The sequence below is a fragment of the Saccopteryx leptura genome, chromosome 5 (assembly GCF_036850995.1).
Source record: "Saccopteryx leptura isolate mSacLep1 chromosome 5, mSacLep1_pri_phased_curated, whole genome shotgun sequence".
Taxonomy (NCBI): domain Eukaryota; kingdom Metazoa; phylum Chordata; class Mammalia; order Chiroptera; family Emballonuridae; genus Saccopteryx; species Saccopteryx leptura.
The window spans coordinates 131,846,014-131,872,164 of record NC_089507.1 but is presented as its reverse complement, the minus strand read 5'-3'; the positions used below and the strand labels follow the sequence as shown (position 1 = coordinate 131,872,164).

At 39.4% G+C, this 26,151-nt stretch overlaps 1 protein-coding gene across 7 annotated transcripts in view; it reads left to right on the top strand.

The window, feature by feature from the left end:
• Positions 1 to 26,151, top strand: part of SFMBT2 (Scm like with four mbt domains 2) — a 259,063-nt gene that overhangs the window by 154,458 nt on the left and 78,454 nt on the right. For all 7 annotated transcript variants that reach the window (XM_066384911.1, XM_066384913.1, XM_066384912.1 and 4 more), the window contains 3 exons: positions 760 to 861; positions 6,601 to 6,748; positions 21,312 to 21,394. In XM_066384911.1, coding sequence (XP_066241008.1) covers positions 760 to 861; positions 6,601 to 6,748; positions 21,312 to 21,394 — 333 coding nt within the window. The remainder of the gene's footprint in view (positions 1 to 759; positions 862 to 6,600; positions 6,749 to 21,311; positions 21,395 to 26,151) is intronic.

The window sequence follows — 26,151 nt, the reverse complement described above, 5'->3', positions numbered from 1 at the left end:
CTGTGAGTTATGAAGTAATGTCCATCTCAGCAAGATAAATCCTGGGATCCAGCATCCAGCCAGCTTCATCTATTGCTATGTAGCTGAATTGGATATTGAAATTTGTTTTTTGAGAAGGCAGGAAAGGTCCACCTTGCACACATAAGGTCGCTGTGAGCAGGTCATAAAACTGCCAGAGATCTGTTCAGCTGGGAGCATTGCCCATCCTTATTGAGCAGGAGTCAGGTTCTGATTGTCTGCAGGGCTATTTGGGACCCTTGTGTGCACACATCTCCAAGATTATTGGCTTACCACCATTAACTGGTAAGCTCTGTGCTCTTAGACATGAGACACAAGGACACGCTGTATCACCACAAGGTACTCACGGAAGCCCTGTGAAGTCACTCCAGTGGCAAGAGGCCATGTTTTCTGAAGATGTCCCTGCTGTGTTTGAGATGACTGACCGCCTCCATTACTCTGCTGTGCTTCCTTTACAGTGCCGAAGAAAATCAAAGCGGTGCCATTTTAACATTTTTGCTTCATGTAAATTTAAGCATGGTCACAAAGGCTTGTTTCCTCTCTCTAGGAAAAGCAATTTAGCCTGCAGAAAATAATTAAACCCACAGTATCTTGCAAAAATTAGAAATTTGAAATGAGGAGGGTTAATTATTTCAATCTGACTTCATTTGCCCAATAAAATGTTCAAGGATAGCATCCAGACAGTTACTGAGTTAATTTACAATACCAGCACATTCAGTATTTGTACCCTTTTCCCTACAGGATCATGCAGATTTGCGAAGCCATTTCTTCACAGTTGGGATGAAGTTAGAAACAATGAATATGAGTGAACCCTTTCATATCTGTCCTGCATCAGTGACCAAGGTGAGTTTCTCTTCTCTGCTCTTTACCTCAACCTCCAGAGTGGATCAAATAAGTCTTTCTACTCAAAGCCAACCAGTTGAAATATGGTCGCACAAGGATGAGCCACAATGCCAAGTAAACCTAAGGCGAGTTCCTTCTCTTCCACCCAGGACTACCTGGAGCTCTCTCTTTATGACTGGTAGCACAGAGGGAGTCTAATCAGATGTCCCCTCTTGTAAGGAATGGGGTGAGTTTCACTTGTCTTCTGATAGTACAGTCTGTGGGCACTTGTCTCCATGAGTGACTTGGAGGAAGGTTTAGATGTGTGGCTGTGAACTTGTAGTGAAGTTGCTCCTTCTGCGCTGTTAGTAGTTAATATGACCTATTTGTATTTTGAAAATACCTGAAAATAGTGCAAGGTGAATTCACATTGTCTGTGTGTCAACATTTCTACTTCCTTTTAATCATCTGCTTTCATTGACTAAAGGAAAAGTCATGCTTCTGAGAATTGCAGATTTAAAATGAAATTACTTTTTCTTTTGTTTTCTTCTTTTTTAACTGAGAGGAGGGGAGATAAACAGACTCCTACATGCTTCCTGACAAGGAACCACCTGGCCACCCCCATCTGGGGCTGATGCTCTGCTCATCTGGGGCCATGCTTGCAACTGAATTATTTTTAGCACCTGAGGCAGTGGCTCCACAGAACCGTCCTCAGCTCCTGGGTGATGTGCTTGAACCAATCAAGCTATGACTGCAGTAGAGGAAGAAAGAGAGAAGGGAGAGGGGTAGCGGTAGGGAAGTAGAGTGTGGCTTCTCCTTTGTGCCCTGACTGGGAATCGAACCTGGGACATCCACATGCCAGGTTGATGCTCTACCACTGAGCTAACCAGCCAGGGCTGAAATTACTTTTTCATGTGAAACCTTTTTTATTATGGTGTGTTAGGCTTTTAATATTATAACATCAAAGAGATCTCAATGAAGTCAGCTGTGGTAACATCTAAAGTATGTGTTTCTACCTTATTTATCTTATAAATGGTGGAAGAAACCAAGAAACTTAGCACACTACTGTCTGTTTTAGTTAAAGCGCATTTTGTGGAGAACGTAATTAATGGTTCAAAAGTCAATTCCACAAGGTCTCATGAGCCCCACTAATGTAATGTTTAACATTTTAATTCCTTGGGGGGCATAATGTTTTTGTCTAAACAGATGGCTTTGCAGATAAATCCCAACCAGCTTTACTAATTACTAGCTAAATAATTTACTTATATTTTAAAAACCTTGGTTTTTATTTGTATACAGTAGGTATTTTACTGTCCACTTCATGTTATTGGGAGAAATAAGAAATCGTGTATGAAGTGCCCAGCACAGTGCTTGGCTCATGTGATGAATGCTCAGTGAAATATTAACTACGTTCACTCAAACCTTCAGTCCCATTTAGTACTCTTATCACAGTTACCTTCCTAGAAAAAAGCATTTCACAGGCATCTGGGAATCCAAGGGAACTGTTGGGTCATCTTACCCTTTTTAGCTGGTGAAATACAAAAACTGAGAGTTTTAGAACTGAATTTTAAGTTTCTTCCTTACAAAGTCCTGTGGAGGGTAGTGGAAGACACACAGCACCAGTGGGCCAGCCCTCCAGCTGGAATCAAAAGTACAGTGAAGCATTCAGCACACTGTTTTCAACATAGCAACTGAAGAGGAAGTCATTTTTCCTTCACAGCCATGCACATTGCTGCGCTTTCTATGGGCTCACTGTCCACATGTAACTTTTGAAATGAAAATACTATTGTGTGAGGAGGATGAACAAGGTAGACTGCAACCCTTTGTCCCTGTAGTGGTTTTGGGACATCAGTCTTTCTTTAGATAAAAGGAAGTCTTTCGTGATCCAACAGGATACTTCTAACTTTACATTTATTGTCATCTTTCATTTGCTTTCCTATTTTGGAGACCTTTACCAACAGTGCCGATCAGTTTGCATTTGGTTTCTGTGGAAAAATGGTCTGTCTTAAAATCTGTGATCTAAGAGGAAGAGAGAAGAAATTTATATTTTGATTTCAAAGAATTTGAATAACTTGATTGTTTATCTGCTGTGGGTTTTTGTATTTCATTATTGTAAACAACTCAAAGAAAGGACTATTTTGTTTATTTATTTTTTTCCTGAGAGCCTTGATCAGTGAAGTACTTTTCCAAAAAAATAGTCACATAATAAATATGAAGAAATCAGTTGGGTCTATTTTCTTTTCTCTCCTTATTACGAGAATATACTTGATCTTGGAAATAAAAACAAAGGCATTTCTTTGATGATGCTTCACATGGAAGAATGTCTCAGCTGTATTTGGGGTACCATCAGATGTGTCCTTAGTAGCTCCCGTAACTGTCACATTCCTGAGCAACCCTATAAGCAAGTTGAAATAGGACTTTTCAACCAGAGAATAATGATATGAAGTATATGATCCTCAGATGCGTGGTCCTAGAATATGATCTTTTTGGATGTCACAGATTGAATTCTGAATTTTATGAAGTTGAAGACACTAAAAACGTTAATTCTTTTTTTTTATTTTTATTTTTCTGAAAGAGACTGGATTTGTTCATGCAGTGATTAGTGTTTTAAAATTACTTGAGTTATGCTTTTTTTTTAACTTATGATTTGCTAAATTTGAGAAATACAGTGGTGACAATGTATTACAAAATATGACAAATAGTTATGATAATGAAATACTTTTTTCCTTGAAATATTTTTTCTTTAGCGAACATAAATTATTCTTATAACTGTTGAAATAATTTATTTAAAGAATAACTACATGTGAGAAAAGATATTTACTGACACTATGAGTGGTAAAACTTGGGGTTGAAATATGTGCTGTCATGTCCATACACTGGTTTTTGCACATTTGTAGAAAACTAAAGAGTGACATCTTGTTGAAACGTCACCAGAATTTCCCTTTGTTCAAATAGTGAGTGATTCAGTGGTGCCGGCTGGGCTGCCCATTTACCTGGATGTGTATTGCCTGGTCCTCATTCTAAGAGGCTATGATGTCAGCTTCACTTGGAATTTTTTTTTTTTTAAATCCAAACAGAGATGCAAATGAGCTTATTACCCTGTTAGTGGTGGACTCTCAAATTTTTATGCCTATAAATTGTTATACACACACACACACACACACACTGTTAGGATGTGACATATTAATTATAATTAATTTCAGCCTGAAAATTTATATCTTGTTGGGTAAACTTCCAGTGACAGTAACTTGGTTTCCACAATAAAACAGTTTGTTCCCTAAATAATTCTTGGGACTGGGAGGTAAGTGGATATTTTCTTTGATTTTTAAGGTGCATTTTAATTGTTATATTTCTTACTCTTTGTACCAAAGATAAAATCCTTGTCATTCTTTTTTTTTATCTATCCCTTCTCCTCGTATTGGTCATGTGTTGTATAATGCATGATTTGGATAAGCACCTCCCCAGGTTCAAGACTCATCTACATGTAACAAAGTATCAGAATAATTTTCATGTAGAAGGTATTATTAAGTAAATATGTTTCTCTTAACATTGTAAAATGTTTTAGAATATTAAGTTTGAGAATATAATACACTATTTGCATTACTCATAATGAAAATTTCATTTTGATTTGCTTTGAGGCTTTTCTTGATGGCATAACTGTTGAATAAATAAATAAATAAATAAATAAACAAACAAACAAACAAATAAAGTAAGTAAGTAAGTTAAAGCAATTAGACCAGGGCATTGGTTGGTGGCTCAGCAGATAGAGAGTCAGCCCGGCATGTGATGTCTCGGGTTTGATTCCTGGTCACGGCATAGAAGCGACCATCTGCTTCTCCCTACCTCACTCTCTGCCTTCTTTCCCTCTTCCCTCCTGAAGCCAGTGGTTTGAATGTGGCCTCAGGGACTGAGCATAGCTTGGTTGGGTCAAGCAGGCCAGTCTCAGGCACTAAAAATGGCTCGGTTACTCAAGCATTGACCCCAGGTGGTATTGTCGCGTGGATTTTATTCGTGGCACATGCGAGAATCTGCTTCACCATCTCCACTGCTCGCACCTTAAAAAAAAAAACACAAATAGACCAGCAAACAGGTAAACATGTAGCAGATCCAGTGTTAAATGACCAAACATTATCAGTACAGTGGGATTATGTGTTTTGGTATTCCAAAACAGTGAGATATTGACAGAAGATGGTGGTGGTGACAATATCATCTATTACATCTATTATGTGAAATATATTGCATTGTTTAGTACAAAAGATACTGGAGTTATACATCTTGGGTTCTGTTTCTATTTCAGCTAACTCTGAGCTGCGTAGTTTGAGGCAAGTTGGTTAACTGCTCCAGGCTTTAGTTCAAGGCCTGTTTGTTCTGGACCAGAATGAACCAGTGTTTCTGAACCATTGTGCTTTCCTCTGAAGTAATAAGTAAACAAATATAGTATGTTACATGTTAAATAAAAAGGAGGAAGATGCATCAGGGAAGGGACTAATGGACTGTTGGCGGAGGAAGAGAAGATGTGATTTTAAATAGGGTTGTCAGGGAAGTCCTCCCTGGGAAGGTGATGTTTGATCCTTTGCAAAATTTAGGCAGCAGAATCCTATTTACTGGAATTAACACCAAGAAGAACTGAAGTGAGTTTACTCTCCTGCTTATCTTTGAACTAGGTTGGTTCCAGAAAATATTTTGTAAATGAAAAAGCCAGGAATTAGAGTTTAGAGAGAGTGTCAAGTTTTCCTAAGAAAGACTGTTTTCTGTTGAGCTGGGAAAGTGCTGGGGGTTTTTTCTCTAGTCTGTTTTACATACTTGGTTCTTTAAATTCATCATGCTTTTTACTGTTAGGGTTCACCTGAATTTTGCACCCTGCTTTTTCCATCAGCATGCCTTGTTCCTATTTCTTTATGGACTTCTTTTCCCCATTATATTCAGCAGGTGATTATCCAGTTTCTGTGTACAAAGCATTTTCTCTGGGTGGTGGCAGTACTTTGATGAGAAATGAAGAGGCTGTATGTACAGTCCTCAAAGCACTTGGGATCTGTTGGGAGAGACAGATGTGGTATCAGTGCACAGGAAAAAAAAGTGAGGATTTTCAGTGCAGAGATACAAGCCTGATTATGTGGGGGCACAGAGCGGAGCCCTGTATTACAAGTGAGTGGTTGGGAACGGACCCCAGCAGCACTGACTCCCAGGACAGGCCGGAAACAGTACAGTGCTGTCTGACAGCCTGACGGTGGGGAGGGGTGTGAGGCTGAGAATGCTGACTAAGGACAGCCTGCTGTGAACGATTTCCTCCTGGGCTGGAGGCTGGGGCCCTGGGCGGACACAAGATGAGTGAGTGATACACACTAGATGAGACTGGAATTTCTAGGCCAGATCTCCGAGGTTCTTGCATGACCTGGTGGGAGAACTTGTGTCCCTGCTGTGGACATGGAGAAAGCAGTTAGACCTTTCAGTGTTAGCCTCGGCATTCCCCTCGGCCAGGCTTTGTTCATCGTCCAGTTGCGACTGTTGGTTTATGTTTCAGTCTCTGTCTCCTGTATCTTCTGCTTACTTGTTTACGTTTTACTATTAGGACCACGGTGATCAACTCTAACTTTTTAGCAACTGGATAAATTTAGTAATACACATTGAAATGTCAGTTTGTGGTCAGACCATTTGATGAACTATACTGATTGCATTTGGAAGCTGTGCTGGTATTTCATTACTAGTCTAATATGTAATCCCAGGGAACTAACTGTTGGTTGTATTGTTTTTCTCTTTCAGGTTTTTAACAATCAGTTTTTTCAAGTGACTATTGATGACCTGAGACCAGAACCTAGTAAACTCTCAATGCTGTGCCATGCAGATTCTTTGGGGATTTTACCAGTACAGTGGTGCCTTAAAAATGGAGTCAATCTCACACCTCCTAAAGGTTTGTATTCTCTGGAAATTTGCAGGGTTGGGGTGATTCAGGAGGGTGTTGAATTGTCACTGAAGTGTTACTTTTGTGTAGCTGGAGAAATTTCACAATTTTGAAGGAGTTAGAAAATAGTGTTTCATGGTTAGCTTGATAAAGGAGTCTGTTCCATCTTCCTTCCCTGGCAAGGCCTGTGGGCCCCTCCGCAGCGCTGGCTCCCGGTCAGGGTGGCTGTGTGGTGCGTGGTTGGGCCCCTCCGCAGCGCTGGCTCCCGGTCAGGGTGGCTGTGTGGTGCGTGGTTGGGCCCTATCCGCAGCGCTGGCTCCGGTCAGGGTGGCTGTGTGGTGCGTGGTTGGGCCCCTCCGCAGCGCTGGCTCCGGTCAGGGTGGCTGTGTGGTGCGTGGTTGGGCCCTATCCGCAGCGCTGGCTCCGGTCAGGGTGGCTGTGTGGTGCGTGGTTGGGCCCCTCCGCAGCGCTGGCTCCGGTCAGGGTGGCTGTGTGGTGCGTGGTTGGGCCCTATCCGCAGCGCTGGCTCCGGTCAGGGTGGCTGTGTGGTGCGTGGTTGGGCCCCTCCGCAGCGCTGGCTCCGGTCAGGGTGGCTGTGTGGTGCGTGGTTGGGCCCCTCCGCAGCGCTGGCTCCGGTCAGGGTGGCTGTGTGGTGCGTGGTTGGGCCCCTCCGCAGCGCTGGCTCCGGTCAGGGTGGCTGTGTGGTGCGTGGTTGGGCCCCTCCGCAGCGCTGGCTCCGGTCAGGGTGGCTGTGTGGTGCGTGGTTGGGCCCCATCCGCAGCGCTGGCTCCCGGTCAGGGTGGCTGTGTGGTGCGTGGTTGGGCCCCTCCGCAGCGCTGGCTCCGGTCAGGGTGGCTGTGTGGTGCGTGGTTGGGCCCCATCCGCAGCGCTGGCTCCCGGTCAGGGTGGCTGTGTGGTGCGTGGTTGGGCCCCTCCGCAGTGCTGGCTCCGGTCAGGGTGGCTGTGTGGTGCATGGTTGGGCCCCTCCGCAGTGCTGGCTCCGGTCAGGGTGGCTGTGTGGTGCGTGGTTGGGCCCCTCCGCAGTGCTGGCTCCGGTCAGGGTGGCTGTGTGGTGCGTGGTTGGGCCCCTCCGCAGCGCTGGCTCCGGTCAGGGTGGCTGTGTGGTGCATGGTTGGGCCCCTCCGCAGAGCTGGCTCCGGTCAGGGTGGCTGTGTGGTGGGCGGCTGTGCTGCTGTCGTGTGCTGATAGAGGCACAGGGTTGCCAAGTGCTTGTGGCTAAACACTTAAGAGTATCCATGACGTGGCTTTGAAAATGCAATAAAATGCTAGTGAAGCATTTCTTTACTTTTTTATTTGCAATAAATCAGATTTTCCCTACAGCCCAGTTCCCAGATATCCAACAAGTTGATGCTTTAATACATTAAAATAATTCAGTTGAGATCCACGTACTGTGCTGTGAGGTTAGTGACATGATTTGTTGTCTCTTTTAGGTCTATGGTTCATTCAGGGAAGAAAGCAGCAAGGCAAAGGGAGAGGAGATGGGGAGGAAATGAAGGGAATAATAAATAGAAGAGAAAACCAGGAAAGATTAGAAAAGTCAATTTCTGGGGGGATTTTAACAGCTAACCACAGATACTACAGGGGTTTTGTGCTAATCTTTTCAGCTGGCCGAGGACTGATTTACACGTATTGTTAACCATATTGGGAGAGAATTGATACTCACAGGTTAAGTCCCAGTTTTCCTGATGGCCACCATATACAGTGTACCCCCTTTAATTGAGTTTATGCCTAACCCAACCATGGTGTGCCTGTACTCCACTGACATGATATACTTTGATATCTTAAGCTTTTATCCTCATTTTTCTCCCGTGCTCATTCCCACAGAGGAGATGCTTTTGAATATCTCCACTCCAGCTGTTGCTTCTTCACTCTTCACATTTAGCTTCTGCAGTAATGGAATGTGGTCTAATTAGAATATGCTGAACTTCTACGTATCACTGTTTTTATCCTGTTTTAAGAGCCTAGGTCACTTAATCCTCAGAATGAGGATTGCCCTATGAGGAAACTTAGTCATAGAGAGTTTATGTAACCTGCCAAGAGCCATACATAGTCACAGGGCAGGAGGTCTGATTCCTGGTCCTGTTCTCCATCATGGTGAGGATTCTTGTTCATGAGACCTAAGTTGTTGTTTTTTCCTTTTTATTGGGGTGACACTGGTTAACAGAATTATACAGGTTTCACGTGTACAATTCTACAATACATCATTTGTATCCTGTATTATCTGCTCACCACCCTAAGTCAAGTCTCCCCCCATCACCATTTATCCCCTAAATCCTCCTCCACCCCCTCCCCGGCAGTCGCCACACTGCCCACTGTGTAGATTTGCTTTCGTTCGGCACTCACAAAGGACTCCAGCCCAATCCCTGTGCATTGGCTCTCAGGACTGTCAAAGTGGGACACCCACTGTATCCCAAGATACTGAGCAGAATCAAAGAAATGACAGAACTCTTAAGTAATTTTATAATCCCTTAAAATTAAATGACTATACAGGTTTAATATCATAAACAGTCTGTATTGGCAGTAGATGAGAGAAGCCCTTTCCTGTTGTGAAATGTTAACATTAGGTCACTGTGGAGTTTGAAAGCTCCTTGGACCACTTTTGTTTCTTTCTAACTGCTCTGATCAAACCATGTGCACAGATGGGCTTCATGTTCACTGAAGAAAATCTTTTCCAAGATATCGTAAATGCTCCTTTGTTGGACTTCGCAAATTTCTAGTTAGTAATAAGATCTATTTAAAAAATTTTAAAAAGTTGGTTTTAAAACTTCTTTTATCTAAAGTAATGTATTATCTATTAAAAATAAACATATTGGTTTTTATAACTAAAAAAGATCTTAAAGATATCTCATCAGCTCTAATCATTTTATGTGTGGGGAAACTGAGGTTCAGTTTTATTACATTTTTCCAGTCCTGAAGCAGAAGTTAGCTTAAGATCCTAGATCTAGTGCTTTTTTCAAAATAGCCGAATCGATGCTTTACTGCTGTTACCTCTTGCTGCATAAAAGCCATCCTCAGGAATTCAGGGCCATTTGGTGGCCTTACACAGGATTTGCTAATGTCAGTCCACCCTGCCTTTTCTGTGACTGAAATGGTCTCTATGTTAGAGCATTTGGAGACTTTCAATTCTCAGGTATACTTTTCCAAGTGTTTTGTAGATATGACAAAGTCATGGCTTTATTTATTGATCTCCCTTTCCATTTTGTGAGAGTGAGTGGAATATGTTTATTTTTGTAATTAAAATGAATTACAGTTTGGAGGAGGTGGTAGTGATTTCCCTAACAGTGATTTGATGGTTTTCTTCTCAGGTCCTGTAATTGTTACATGTCTTATGTGCCACCATAAGACTGGGAATTATGCTGTAGAATTTTCTCAGACCCCAGCCTTTGCTTTACTAATGCATGGAAGTTTGCACTGTCTTTAAAATAAGTTTGTTATTTTTAACTTAAATTTTGAGCTTTATAAAAAGAGTATATCAGATTTACTGTACATGCTGAGAATTGTTTTCTTGTGAGTGTGTTTTCCATGAGTGTAATACATTGTTTAGATTTCTGTTAGAACCATAAATACTGCTTACAATTACATGTTGCCCAGTAGCATAAAGATATCCCAGCTCATTCCCAGGCAGAGGGAACCAGCAGATGACGAACAAAAGACATCCAGTGGGGTAGGAAATGTGTGGAAACAGATCCTTACTCACATTGTTTTAACTCCATTCCTTGTTTTTTTTTTTTAAGTCTGTCCCCAGGCTTTAGAGATAATCAGAGTGAGTAGGAATTTTTCAGAGCTGTCTCTGTATGAGCACATACTTTCCTGGTGCATCAAAGACAGAGCCTTGGAGGTTTTTGCCCATTAGTTTAAACCCAGTAAACAACAGTTCAATATTATAGGCACTGAAAGTTATCAGACAGGTAAATAAATCAACTAAGTTCAAATGTGTATGGGGTATCAACCATGACTTGCTATTTTTAAATTATTTCACTAACCTCCATGGCATGTAACATCATTAGTCATAGAATTAGTGGAGAAAACATCCCACTCAAGGATCTTCATAGAAAATGTTTAACCTTTAACTTCTGTTGTAAAATGTTGAGCAAAGGTTGAAGTAAGTGACTAATTTTAGCACTTTGTCTCTACTAGCTGGCTGTCTTAATGGACACAGAAACTGTGAAAACAATTTAGGAAGTAAGGGTATATTTTAATTATTATCAGGACACAAAGTAGTGAACCCTAATTGGTATTATCTTTTCCTGGACACCGACTGATGAACTCAGTGTATTGTCTAATTTACTATATTTCCTACATACCGAAGGAGACAGAAAATAAACACACTCATGCAGTTGCCACCTTGATTGAACAGCTGCTAACATGCTGCCATGTTTGATTCAGATTTTTAAAAAATGAAATAAAGCATAATAGATACACCCTAAGACTGAGTTGTCCTTGGCTCTCCATTTCTGATGCCCCATATTTAATCCACCGTGAATTCTGTCAACATTTTCAGGCTCTGACCATGCTTCATCACGGCCGCCCTAGTCCAGGTCCCTTTAAATCTCAGCCCGGGTGGTTACTGCAGTAGACTCCTGCTTTCCTCAGTTTACTGTCTGTCAACAGCAGTCAGAGTGATCTTTTAAAAATACGAATCACACTTGGCCCTCCTCTGTCTGCCCAGACCTCACTCAGTAGCTAAGTCTGGTTTTGACAACAGCCCGCAACGCCCACCGGCTCCGTGTCTGGCCCCAACTGCTAAGACACTGCCCAGTAGCTCCGTCACACTGGCCTTACTGTCCTTCCTGGAACAAGACGCACGTCCCCTCCATAGGACACTGGCATTCACAGGTCCCTCTGCTTGGCACATTCTTTCTTTCCTCAGTCCTGACTTGGGTGTCGCATTTGAGGCAGTCTATTTTGGCTGCCCTATTTAATATCAGTTGCAAATCGCCACCCCCAACGATTTTATTTCCTTTTTGCCTGGCTTTCTTACACTGAACTTTTGTATCATGTAAGATGCAAATAAGTAAATCATATTTTACTTCTTTGTCCTTTTAAAAAAATCAGTCTTCAAACTACAGACCAATATCTCTAATGAATACAGATGCTAAAATACTAAACAAAATACTAGCAAATCGAATACAACAACATATTAAAAAAATAATACATCATGATCAAGTGGGATTCATCCCAGAATCTCAAGGATGGTTCAACATACGTAAAACGGTTAACGTAATACACCATATCAACAAAACAAAGAACAAAAACCACATGATCTTATCAATAGACGCAGAAAAGGCTTTCGATAAAATACAACACAATTTTATGTTTAAGACTCTCAACAAAATGGGTATAGAAGGAAAATATCTCAACATGATAAAGGCCATATATGATAAACCATCAGCTAACATCATATTAAATGGCACTAAACTGAAGGTTTTCCCCCTTAAATCAGGAACAAGACAGGGTTGTCCACTCTCTCCACTTTTATTTAATGTGGTACTAGAGGTTCTAGCCAGAGCAATCAGACAAGACAAAGAAATAAAAGGCATCCATATCGGAAAAGAAGAAGTAAAGGTATCACTTTTTGCAGATGATATGATCCTATACATTGAAAACCCCAAAGAATCCACAGAAAGACTACTAGAAACAATAAGCCAATACAGTAAGGTTGCAGGATACAAAATTAACATACAGAAGTCAATAGCCTTTCTATATGCCAACAATGAAACAACTGAGAAGGAACTCAAAAGAATAATCCTCTTCATGATTGCAACAAAAAAAATAAAATACTTAGGAATAAACATAACAAAGAATGTAAAGGACTTATATAATGAAAACTAAACCATTGTTAAGGGAAATCGAAAAAGATATAATGAGATGGAAGAATATACCTTGTTCTTGGCTAGGAAGAATAAATATAATCAAGATGGCTATATTACCCAAAGCAATATACAAATTTAATGCAATTCCCATCAAACTTCCAATGACGTTTTTTAAAGAAATAGAGCAAAAAATCATCAGATTTATATGGAACTATAAAAAACCCCGAATAGCCAAAGCAATCCTAAAGAAAAAGAATGAAGCTGAGGGCATTACAATACCTGACTTCAAACTATATTATAGGGCCACGACAATCAAAACAGCATGGTATTGGCAGAAAAATAGACACTCCGACCAATGGACCAGAATAGAAAGTCCAGAAATAAAACCACATATATGTGGTCAAATAATTTTTGATAAAGGGGCCAACAACACACAATGGAGAAAAGAAAGCCTCTTCAATAAATGGTGCTGGGAAAACTGGAAAGCCACATGCAAAAGAATGAAACTGGACTACAGTCTCTCCCCCTGTACAAAAATTAACTCAAAATGGATCAAAGATCTAAACATAAGACCTGAAACAATTAAGTACATAGAAGAAGACATAGGTACTCAACTCATGGACCTGGGTTTTAAAGAGCATTTTACGAATTTGACTCCACAGGCAAGAGAAGTGAAGGCAAAAATTAATGAATGGGACTACATCAGACTAAGAAGTTTTTGCTCAGCAAGAGAAACTGATAACAAAATAAACAGAAAGCCAACTAAATGGTAAATGATATTTTCAAACAACAGCTCAGATAAGGGCCTAATATCCAAAATATACAAAGAACTCATAAAACTCAACAACAAACAAACAAACAATCCAATAAAAAAATGGGAAGAGGATATGAATAGACACTTCTCCCAGGAAGAAATACAAATGGCCAACAGATATATGAAAAGATGCTCATCTTCTTTAGCTATTAGAGAAATGCAAATCAAAACGGCAATGAGATACCACCTCACACCTGTTCGATTAGCTGTTATTAGCAAGACAGGTAATAGCAAATGTTGGAGAGGCTGTGGAGAAAAAGGAACCCTCATCCACTGTTGGTGGGAATGTAAAGTAGTACAACCATTATGGAAGAAAGTATGGTGGTTCCTCAAAAAACTGAAAATAGAACTACCTTATGACCCAGCAATCCCTCTACTGGGTATATATCCCAAAAACTCAGAAACATTGATACGTAAAGACACATGCAGCCCCATGTTTATTGCAGCATTGTTCACAGTGGCCAGGACATGGAAACAACCAAAAAGCCCATCAATAGATGACTGGATAAAGAAGATGTGGCACATATACACTATGGAATACTACTCAGCCATAAGAAATGATGACATCGGAACATTTACAGCAAAATGGTGGGATCTTGATAACATGATACGAAGCGAAATAAGTAAATCAGAAAAAAACAGGAACTGTATTATTCCATACGTAGGTGGGACATAATAGTGAAACTAAGAGACATTGATAAGAGTGTGGTGGTTACGGGGGGGGGGGAGGGGGGAATGGGAGAGGGAAAGGGGATGGGGAGGGGCACAAAGAAAACAAGATAGAAGGTGACAGAGGACAATCTGACTTTGGGTGGTGGGTATGCAACATAATTGAACGACAAGATAACCTGGACTTGTTATCTTTGAATATATGTATCCTGATTTATTGATGTCACCCCATTAAAAAAATAAAATTATTAAAAAAAAAAAAATCAGTCTTCACTAAAATGGAAATCCACAGGAGCAAAGATTGTTGTCTTGTTCTCTTATTCTTCCCCAGTAGCTAGAATAGTGTGTGGCTCTTGGTAAATATTCATTGAGGGTTGAATGAATTAAAGTCCTGCCCCCATTCTGTGCCCCTCCCTTCCTCTCTCCCCTAACCGTGTATACTCATATGCCACCTTCTAAAGATTTTATGCTTTACTGCATGGCTACCTTGGTTTCTTTTTTATCTATCTCTGCACCAGTCTCTTGTTTTTGTTATAGTCATTGTCCAGAAGATTTTGTTTTGATATACACATAAATGATATCATGCTATGTATGTCTTTAACTTCTATACGTTAACATTTTTCATATTTTTTCCATGTTGATACATGTAGATTGTTTATTCATTTTACCTGTTTTATGAACATACTATAATTTTTGAAATCTATATCCCATTGATAGACATTTACGGTATTTCTAATTTTCTTTTTGTAGACAACACTCTAAAGTACATCTTTGTACATGTGCTCAAGTGTGTAAGGTCCTTCTGGGTATTTACTACCTGTGGGGCTGCTGGAATTCCTTAGATCAGGGGTCCCCAAACTTTTTACACAGGGGACCAGTTCACTGTCCCTCAGACCATTGGAGGGCCGGACTATAAAAAAACTATGAACAAATCCCTATGCACACTGCACATATCTTATTTTAAAGTAAAAAAACAAAACGGGAACAAATACAATATTTAAAATAAAGAACAAGTAAATTTAAATTAATAAACTGACCAGTATTTCAGTGGGAACTATGCTTTTCTCACTGACCACCAATGAAAGAGGTGCCCCTTCCGGAAGTGCAGCGGGGGCTGGATAAATGGCTTCAGGGGGCTGCATGCGGCCCGCAGGCCGTAGTTTGGGGACCCCTGCCTTAGATGTTGCCAAGTGCTGACCATTTATACCAACTCATATTTCCATCAGTATGGTCTGAGAGTTCCCATTTTGTATCATCCTTACTATTGTGATATTCTTATGCCTGTTGAATGTTTCCACTCTGCTGGGAGTGAAATGGGTCCCCTTGTGTCACGTGGGTGCCCCTGACTACTAGGGCTGTTGAGTAGCTTATCATATGCTGGTTGACAATTTCTGTTTCCTCTGAATTGTTGATTATATTTTTTGCCCTTTCTCTTTTGATTATGCAAGTATTTATATAGTCTAATATGAATTCTTCCTCAACATTGCTCTTCACAAATACAGTCTTATCTGTGGCTTGTTTTTTATAAATTTTTAATGGTGTTATATGTTCAAGTATTAAATTATTAAATTATAAAAATATAGTAAAAAATCCATCTTTTATGATTTGTATGTATGTCTTTAGACATCCTTCCTACCAATGTTCTTCTATATTTTCTTCAAAAGTCTTGCAGTGTTGTTTTTCATATTTAGCCCTTTAACATACTTGAATTTTGTGTATGCCACAAAAAAAGAAAATTTTCATTTTAATTATTTTTGCTTGAATTGAATTGGATTTTCAAATTCACCAGTTGTCTCAGTATCTTGGTTGAATAGTCTACTGTTTCTTTTTTGATCGGTAATGCCACCACTGGCGTATATCTAGTCCCTTATGACCTTATCTTATTCTTAGTTACTTTGCTTCCTTCATTGGTCTGTGTCCATCCCTGCAGAGATGCCTCACTTTTTAAAAATATTTTTATTTTTATGAAGTGAGAAGCCCGGAGGCAGTCAGACTCCTGCATGCTCCCGACCGGAATCCACCCGGCATGCCCACCAGGGGGCGATGCTATGCCCATCTGGGGCATTGCTCTGTTGCAACCAGAGCCATTCTAGCGCCTGAGGTGGACGCCATGGAGCCATCTTCAGAGCCCAGGGCCAACTTTGCTGCAATGGAGCCTTGACTGAGGGAGAGGAAGAGAGAGACAGAGAGGAAGGAGAAGGGGAGGGGTGGAGAAGCAGATGGGTGCTTCTCCGATGTGCCCTGGCCAGGAATCGAACCTGGGACTTCCATACGCTGGACAGATGCTATACCGCTGAGCCAACAGGCCAGGGCAGAGATACCTCACTTTTGAAAATTGATTTTATTTTACAATGTCTTGATATTTATTAAGTGAATCACTTTACTTTTTTTCCCTTTCCAAAATTATCTTGGTTATTTTTGTATGTGAATTTTATAGTTTGTATGGCTCTAAAAAAGAAATTCATTGGCTTTTAATTGGTTTTGCATTGGATTTATTGGTTACTTCTTTTAAAATTGACATTATATTATCTTCTTATAACTTGCAATCTTTTGCTAGAATTTTGCTTTTGCAGTTACTGGTCTCTCTGCCTGGCACACCCTTCCCCCAGGGCCACATGGCTCTGCTTCCACACTCCTCTGCCTTTCACCATTTCCTTAAGGCCTTCTTCAGTGCAGCCCTTCCTGCATCTCTTCTCCCTCTTCTCTCTATAGCACCTGTGATCATCTGACTTTTTATATTTGTGTATTCTGTCTCCTCTCCCTGAAATGTAAGCTCTGTGGAGGTAAGGATCTTTTTCGGTTTTGTTCACTTCTGTATCCCTAGTATCAGAAACCTACCTAGCATATAGCATGCACTTACTAAATGTTTCTAAGTGAATGAATATGTACAACATGATGTACAGACATATGTTATGGAGTTGGGCACCTGAAATAATAACTATTGTCACCCTAATAAATTCAATAAAATTAAAAAAAAATTGAATGAATGAATATGTAAATAAATAGCTAGGTTGGAGAAGTAGACACCATCTTAAAATTTTTTTTAACACATTTCCAAATTGTTATCTGCAGTGGTTTTTCAAGATATAAGCCAACGAGAAAAGCATAAAAATATCTGTTTCCCAACAGTCATTACAATGATGGATTCATATTGTCTTTTATTTTTCCATTCAGGGTGATGGCAGGCATACTATTCTTTTTCTGATTTTATTATTATTTTTTTTAAGACTGAACAATTTTTTTTTTGTTTTCATATCCAACCAGCATAGAAGAGCAGCTCTTACTCTTGTGGTCTCTTTTATTAGAAAGTAACCTGTCTCCTCCCCTCTATCCCAAGTCATTGGCAAGGAGCCCGACCACGACGACTGCCTCAGGGTTGTCGTGATTCACTTTCTGGTACCGAGGCGAGAGCCAACTTTCTATAGGAACTGCATATAATCAGGAATCTGTTTGCATACCAGAAGTGAGAGGATAGCTATGGGGAAGCAATCATGGTATATTCCATGTATTGAATTAAACCTTAATTGACCGGTACCTTAATTATCTTTTAAAATAGAGCAAAGATGCTATGCTTTCAAATAATATTTATTACTGAAGTAATTAATTCATGATTAGTGAAAGCTTGTGAACATGCAAAGAGGTAGACAAAAAAGGTATCCCAGAGTCCTACCACCCAGATCATTATTTTGATATTTACTATTAAGTTTTTGTTACATTGCCTATGGTTTTTTCTTTGCATATTTTAAATATAAATTTGATAACTCTGTATATGCTTATACCAATCTTTTCATCTAAAATGACAATAGCAACCATTTTTCATGACTTTTTTTTTCAACAGACTATGTTTAATTTCATGTCTACATGACTCTTCATGGACTTGGATAAGTTTCATATCATTGCCTATATTTGGGTGCAAAGTCCCATCCCCCTACCCCCGTACTATCAGTAATAATGCCATTGCATCTTAATGTATAACACTTTTTCAGTTTTTGGGGTTGTTTTTATGGACTAAATTCCCAGAAATGAAACTGTATGAAAACCCATGAACATATTTACTGCCAAATTGTGTTTTAAAAGAATTGTCTACTTATCTGCCAGTAACAATGTTTGCACGTGGAGCTGTTGTATGTCAATTAATTTGTGTCATATGGAAATGGGTCATTGACCTGTTCCCTTTTAGATCTGTAGCAGTTGGAACTTTATTCAGAATAAACACTAATAAAAGCTGAAATAACTCTAGTGGTTGTGGTTCAACAGTTGCCTATGGCAGCTTTTTGCAAATTTTAATAACCAGGGAGTTTTGATTTCCCTCTATTTTCTTTTTCCCTTTGCTATTTCCCTCTCTTCCAGGTTGAAAACATGTTTTCCTGGCTGCAGTTAAGCCTTAATACCTCTTGTTCTGTCTTTGTTGATTAATGAGTATAATTGACCCCTGTTGTCTCTATTATACAAGCCACAGCAATTTGTTTTTATGTAGCAGTTATTTTCTGAGCTGTCACAAAACTTCCTTACAAAGAGAGCTGATTATCAGCCCAAAGGAAAAGAATTTTAAGTGATGAAGTGAATAAAGGTCCCTAAGAGAAGGAGGAGGAGAAGTCTTGGCTGTTCAAATGTTCAGGGAAAAGAGAGCTTTCTAAGGCCAGAATAATTAATTATTATTTATATACTCAGCAAGACATGGTTATCTCTTGAAATTATTAGATTATAATGGCTCCCCATAGAGGGTCTTGGAAGACTGGATATAAAGGATTGAATGTTGGTCCAAGAAACCATGGAGCATGACATTTTGTGGAGTGGGTTGAAGCCCATTGAAGGTTGGCGATTATGGATGTGATTATAGAAAATCTTGCTAAATGCCTGTCTGTAGAAGTGATTTATAAGTTGAAAAGTTTTAACTGGACAGATATTGACCATAAAGAATACTTAAATTAATTTAGGATTTATTTTCCCCTAATTTCTTCCTTCCCCAGGATCTCTTGATGAGATTTCCTCACTCAATTTATTGAGAAAGGCCTTGACTGGTTGGCTCAGTGGTAGAGCATCGGCCCAGCATGTGGATGTTCCGGGTTTAATTCCTGGTCAGGGCACACAGGAGAAGCGCCCTTCTGTCCCCCCCCCCCCAAGCTTCTCTCTCTCTCTCTCTTCCCATCCTGCAGCCATGGCTCTATTGGAGCAAGTTGGCCCCAGGCCCTGAAGATCGCTCCAGGCCTCTACCTCAGGTGCTAAGAAGAGCTTGGCTGCTGAGCAACAGATCAACTCCCCAGATGGGCAGAGCATCACTCGCTAGTAGGCTTGCTAGGTAGATTCCAGTTGGGATGCAGACTATCTCTCTGCCTCCCCCCCCCCCCCTTCCTGAATAAAAAAAAAATTAACTGAGAAAGTATCAGATGTCAAGGGAAGAGATGGAACAGGCAATCTTGACTTTAACCGAGTTGACTGTGCACACCTCAAACACATGGGATCTTTCTCTTGCAGGGAGTCACCTTGCATGCAGCTTTTCAATTAGGAGCTCATGTAGGGAATTCTTGTTACATAACCTTTCTCAACCCTGCCACACTTTTCTCCTAGGCAAAGAAGAGGACATTAACCAAAGAGGGAAGAAAAATATCCTAAGCAGTAATGATAAACTATTAGTAATGGTTGTTCAAAATCATGGAATATAGCAGCTAGAGGAGGCTTGAAGGACCTTCTCATTTTGTGAATTAGCAGATAAAGTCTGTTGCACAGAAGATTTCATGTACTTTTACCTTGGACTATCTAGTTGCTGGTAGAAGTGGGTCTAAAACCAGTCCTCCCTTCTCATTCAGTGCCCTTCATATTATTAGGTAATGTCTCATCAGTTTGAGGTGTCTTTTGACAAATTCTCCTATTCTTATACATTCATGTGAGTACTTGATCTAAAATAGTTCCAGATAGACTACTACTCTTAAAGTGGCAGGTGGTAGTAATTGTAGAAGAACTTGCATTACCTTAAGAGACTTTTTGTTTTGCTTATAAATATTCATAAGAAAGTTGTTTTTGTCCCTTCTGGAAACCTCTGATGCAAGAGCATCTGGCTGGAGGGACAGCTCTGGAGAGAGTGATGAGGAGAAGGTCAGGTGGAAGATGTGAAAGACCTTTCAAGAACTAGCTGGAAAGAGTACATATCATCTCAGAACTCTGAGACTTCTTATCTCCTTGTTGAAAGAAATGAGGAATTGTTGGTCTTCATAGAATGAGAGCGGTATTTTACAAGGAAGAGGGTACCTCTGCCACTGGTGGGCAGCCAGGGTATGGGAGAGTCAAGGGGCAGTCCCTGGGCCAGAGGAGGACAGATGCTTTCTCGGGTAATACCCCATCATAAGAAAAGTTGAATGAACCAAGCTTACTGAAAAGAATATTATTTTGTACTTGTGAGTACATATGGAGGTAGGAGGCAACCAGTATCTTGAATTTTTTTAATAAAGAATTTCTGTAGTCACTCTGCAACCTTAGGATTTAGTAACTCATGTCCCCATGTTAAGTGAATTTGCTGATATAAATTTATGACAATATGGGGGGAAGGAAATTTCCCCAATTTCTTTTGCATAAAAATATACATGTGTATTTTATATACACTGAAACTAATAATGAAGCTTTGAACACTAAATGAAGAATATAGTGGCCTTTTGCACAGTTTGAATGAATTCTAATTGTTACTATATTTTTTATGTCCATTGCTAACCTTTTCCACAAGAAATGCACACACTCATATTAAGATGTGTTTTTCTATCTAGGTTAAGCCATACACCTGTTCTTGTTTTATTTTATAATTTAGAACTGTTTTTTTCTCTCACCTTCTCTCATATCTTGTTGTGGTGGTTATGATGGATATATATTGTATAATTGCACTGCCTGCTGCCCCCCAGTGAAATGAACAAAGAAAGAAAATCACTTTGGTGTATATGGATAGTTGTTTCTTATACTCCTCCCTCAATATTATCTATTCTTCCCCACAGCAGATCTACCCACTGTCATGTGTTGATGTGGGTAAATTCCCCCTTCTTTACCTGGGTTCAGGCACTGTGTTATGATGAGGGTGTACCTTACTTGTCTGTAGTACTTACCATTTTTCAAAATATTTTATTCAAGCCTTATAAAGTCTGATGTGCTTTCAATGGGCTTCACCTTTTGGGGGCCTATCCTTGCACCACTTCGGATTCTCATTAGTGATACACCACCCATTTTCTGAGGTTGAACTTGATTAATGCTGTTTTCTTGTGTTTGTCCTGTACAGGTTACTCCGGCCAGGACTTTGACTGGGCAGATTATCACAAGCAGCATGGAACAGAAGAAGCACCTCCTTTCTGCTTCAAAAATGTAAGACGCTTGTTTCTTGATACTCCTTTTATCATAGATGTTCCCTATAAACTATCAATTATTTTCCACTTACTGAGTAAGATTAGAGTGTGGCTATGTTCCATGGGATCCTAAATCTTTTAGAGTTTTTGAAAAGTCCTCTTTCAGCTTGTATATTAGAGTAATTCTGGGATGTGGTAACAAATTGACTACTGAATATACAGTGACTCAAACATGTTATAAATTTATTTCTCACTTAGGGGGAAGGGTCCAGGATGTTTCTGATTACCAGGTGGTTCTTCTCACTGAGGTGAGCCTTGGGCTAGCTATGTTTTGGTTTCATCCCCTGAATCTGTTGAGCAGATGGGGAAAGAGATTGAGGGTAAGAGAACACTGTAGCTGATACTGACACATACTACCCTGCCACTTTCCATGGATGCGAACCAGTCGCTCTGCTATACCAGGTCATGAGTGAGGCTGGGATGCACCCTGGCTGGGTTACTGTTCCCAGCCATGGTTCCATACTGTGGAAGAGGAGGATAAACTTTGGTAGTCAGCTAGCCACCTGTGCCACCAGTAGGTACGTGCCTGCTATGAGAGTGTAGTACCGATAAACCCATCAAGAGGATATTCTCTGCACCCGAGGAATATTCTCAAAATATGATCTTAAATATTTTGTCTTGGATTCTTTTAGTAGGATGCTAGTCCAACAATTTTGTATTTTGCTTTGCTTGCTTTAAACCTCTATCTTGTTCAATTAGAACTTAACTGGAAGAGTAATAGAAATTTTTTGACAAATAAAATAGCAATGCATGTGGTTGTGTGTGTTTGTATATGTATGTACTTGCTTAGTTAGAGGGGATGGTTATATTAAGTAGTTCATAAATTATTCATTTAAACTTCATCAACCCTAGGAACTATGAGAAAGGACAAAGATTGTTATCTCTGAGTCAAGAATGAGGCAAAAATGTATAGCCTGGTGTGTTAAACATGCATTTATTGATGAAAGTTCATTTCTCTTCTTTTATTTTTAATATTTTTATTTATTTATTCATTTTAGAGAGGAGAGAGAGAGAGGAAGAAAGAGAGAGAGAAGGGGGGGGAGCAGGAAGCATCAGCTCCCATATGTGTCTTGACCAGGCAGGTCCAGGGTTTTGAACTGGCAACCTCAGTGTTTCCAGGTCGGTGCTTTATCCACTGCGCCGCCACAGGTCAAAAGTTAATTTCTTATGCTAAGAAGAAAGACAGAGTTCTCTTTCTTGGGGACAGCAGATAATACAGCACAAAGCATTCCCAGACCAAAGACTTGTTTTCTAGATGGCTCCTGCTATTGCTGATGCACTACAACTCCACCTATAACTTTTTCTACAGGGTAACAGACAATGAGAACTGAGAGGAGGAAAGGGTTGACCTAATAGAAAAAAACCTCAATACTGAGCACAAATCCAAAACAGACTTTGGAAAATGAACTAGATTGATTACTGAGTACTCCTAAATACTCCTTGTACTCCTAAATACAGAAGCAAATTGGTGGCAGAGTGGAAGTCAAAGCTTTGTAAATGATTCAATGAACTTTCTACTTGGATGGCAAAGGAAGTTCTTCTGTGGCTTTGAAAAAACTGTATGGTGCATGCCTAGGTGGTATGAAGGGACAGTATGCCCATGCCATGAGAGCAGCAGCCAGTTATCACTCAAGGCGTACGAAGTCCAGTGCTGTCTTATTAAACTTTTTACCATGTTGATGTCACTCGTGACAAATCTACTGGCTTTGTGGCCTTTCATTTGGGATCATGAAACACTTCGTCACCTCCCCAAACCCCTTTACTTTATGCTTTCTACCTGACAAGAACAAAATTCCTTCCCTGATTCTTTAGTTTTGGAAAGAAAATCCTCACATCTCCCTAGCTCTGGATTTAAGGAGTCATTTCTTCTGTGACAGCATAGTTCCACCAAGGCTTCTTTTTAATCTGTCTTTTGCTCCCGTTTGGTCAGCTGTTGTCCAAATGGATTTTAATAGTGGAGCAAGTAACCACATCCCCAGACGGCCTCTGAGCTTTTAGGATTTAGCTACCCAAATTAAGTCTGTTCTAGTAAATACACTGGCATATTCATTAGGGATGTACTTGTTACAAATATACCCCTTTTGCTTCTTGATCTTTGTTTATTTAATTGACAGGATTATTATTGGCCTGTTGACATATGCATTGCATTATTGGTACTTTGCTGAATTTTATTACCTTGCTTCAGTACTCTTTAATGGGATGATTATTATGAATTCATTTTTTAATCACATATTTCATGTATACCAGAGTAGAGGTACTTTGGAAGTGGATGCATGAGAGACATTTTCCTGAGGATATTTAACAGTCATAGGCAGTTCTGAAATGGATTGACACAGCCAAATGCTTAGTAAAATAAACTCACAGGTAACGGTTTTGCCATTGATTCTTTATAAATTACCCTTAAGCAGTGAGTTGAAACTAAAATAGGTTATGTGGTTGTAGCTTCCTCTTATTAAGTAGTATAAAATGCCTTTTAACTTACTTAAGAGGCTTTTCAGGCAGTCTGTTGAGTTGTATTAGAAAGAAGCTCAGTACATAATATGCATGGATAAGTTAGGATGACTTGAAGGAAAATGAGTAGCTTTAATTCTTATATCCAAAGAAACACAAAGGAAAGGAACAAATTGGTTTCTTAAAATACATTGGGTAATTTTACTCTGTTTACCTAAAGATAAGCTTTCATTTCAACTTAATGTATATAAAAAGACATGTAAATGTGAATTACTTTTCTTTCCTTCCATGAGTAACAAAGAAATGCAATCTATTACTTATAGGAACTCGTTTATCTCAGTTTATTTATATATTTCAAAATAGATATATAGATATATAGTATTGCAATGTCTGATTGCAGCTAAACACTGGACAGAATACAAACAGCTGCCAGAAGGATGTGGAGAATGACCAAAAGCAGGGAGATTCTGGAGGGAACAGATGTTTAGGAGAATGGAAGACCAGGGTGTGATCATCCCAAAATCTTTAGTTGAGTGATCTCATATCAGCCATAGTTGACAGCATATGGGATGACTAAAGCAGTAATATAAAATTTATAATCTTTTTGGTCTGATGAACCTGATTACAGAATTTCAGCCACCATAGCTACTGGAAAGTGAGGAGTTACAGACAGGGGAGAGCTAGGAGGAGGAACCACAAATTCTGTGTATAAACATTGCATAAATCTTTGATCCCTGAACCATGTATTTGCCAGGCAGACTCCAAACAGCCTAGTAGCTAAAGATGAAAGAACTGATCTGAGATTTGAGCTGCTTCTCAAGAGACAAAAGTGTATAGTTTGAGTCCAGCCAAGTGAATTGTTTGCTAAAATAGACAAATCAACACTCAGGAGGAATATAACACAATCCAGAGTTTCTATGACATAACATTAAAAACATTCAGATTTTAAATCAAAGTTGCTCATCACATGAAGAAATAGGTAAATCTGATTCACTTTCAATAGAAAGATAATCAGCAGAGACCAAACCCAATATAACCAGATGCTGGTAACAGACAAGTGTTTTAAAGACCCTATTATAACTAAGCTTAGTTGTGGAAAATGTGGGCCTAAGACCAACTCCTTCAGCATCCTCTGGGAAGTTGTTGGAAATACAAATTATTTGGCCTCACTTCAAATAAATTGAATCACAAAGTTTGAGATAAAGCCCAATAATCTATGTTTTTAAAAAGCTTTCCAAGTGATTTTGACATACTCTAAAATTTTAGAAGCATGATGTAAAGGAAAACATTCTCATAATGAATGAAAGATAGGAATTGTCAGATCAGAAGTAGAAGTTTGATAAAGAGAGGTTTTAAAACTGACTAATACAATATCTGAAACAAATTCATTGGAAGGGCTAATAGCAGAATAGAGATAAAAGAAGACTGAGTTTATAAAATTGAAAATAAAAAATATTTTATCTGAAGAACAAAGATAAAAGATTGGCAGGGTATTAGGAAGAAGATGAAGAGAAACTTGGATATCTGAGGGACAATCTCATGTGTAACTGGAGACTCAGAAGAAGTGGACACAGACAGTGTGGAAGGAAAAAATATATGAACAAATAATGATCCCAAATTAAACAAAGTAGCTGAAAGATCTTAATCTACAGGTTCAGGAATTCCTGTGAATCCCAAGCAGCATGATTATAAAGAGACCTAACTTAGTCAAATTGCTGATAACCAAACATAGAAAGAAAAATCTTGGAAGTGTCCAGAGAAAAATGGCATGTCTCAAATAGAAGAATAAGGTTGAATAATAACAAACTTCTCATTAGAAACAATGGAGGCCAAAAGACAGTGAACCAACTTCTTTAGAAGGCTGAAAGAAAAAAAAAACTAATTCTATATATAGTAGAAATAAAATTTAAGAATGAAGGTAAAAGTAGACACTTCACCAAGGAAGAAATACTAATGACAAACTTATGCAAAAATACTCCTTAACGTCATTAGTCATAAGGAAAATGCAAGTTAAAACCACAATGAGATGCTACTAGACTTATTTATAAGAATGGCTAAAATTTGCAAAACTGACAATAATTATTTGATGAGGATGTTTAGCAACTGGAACTTGATACACTGCTTGTGGGCATGCAAAAGGATATATTCGGCAGTTTTTAGAAACATACATTTACCATATGATCCAGTGATCCTGTTTCTAGAGAAATGAAAACAGCGTTATTGGCTGAATTATGTCCCTCCAAAATTCATTTTTTAAAGTCCTAA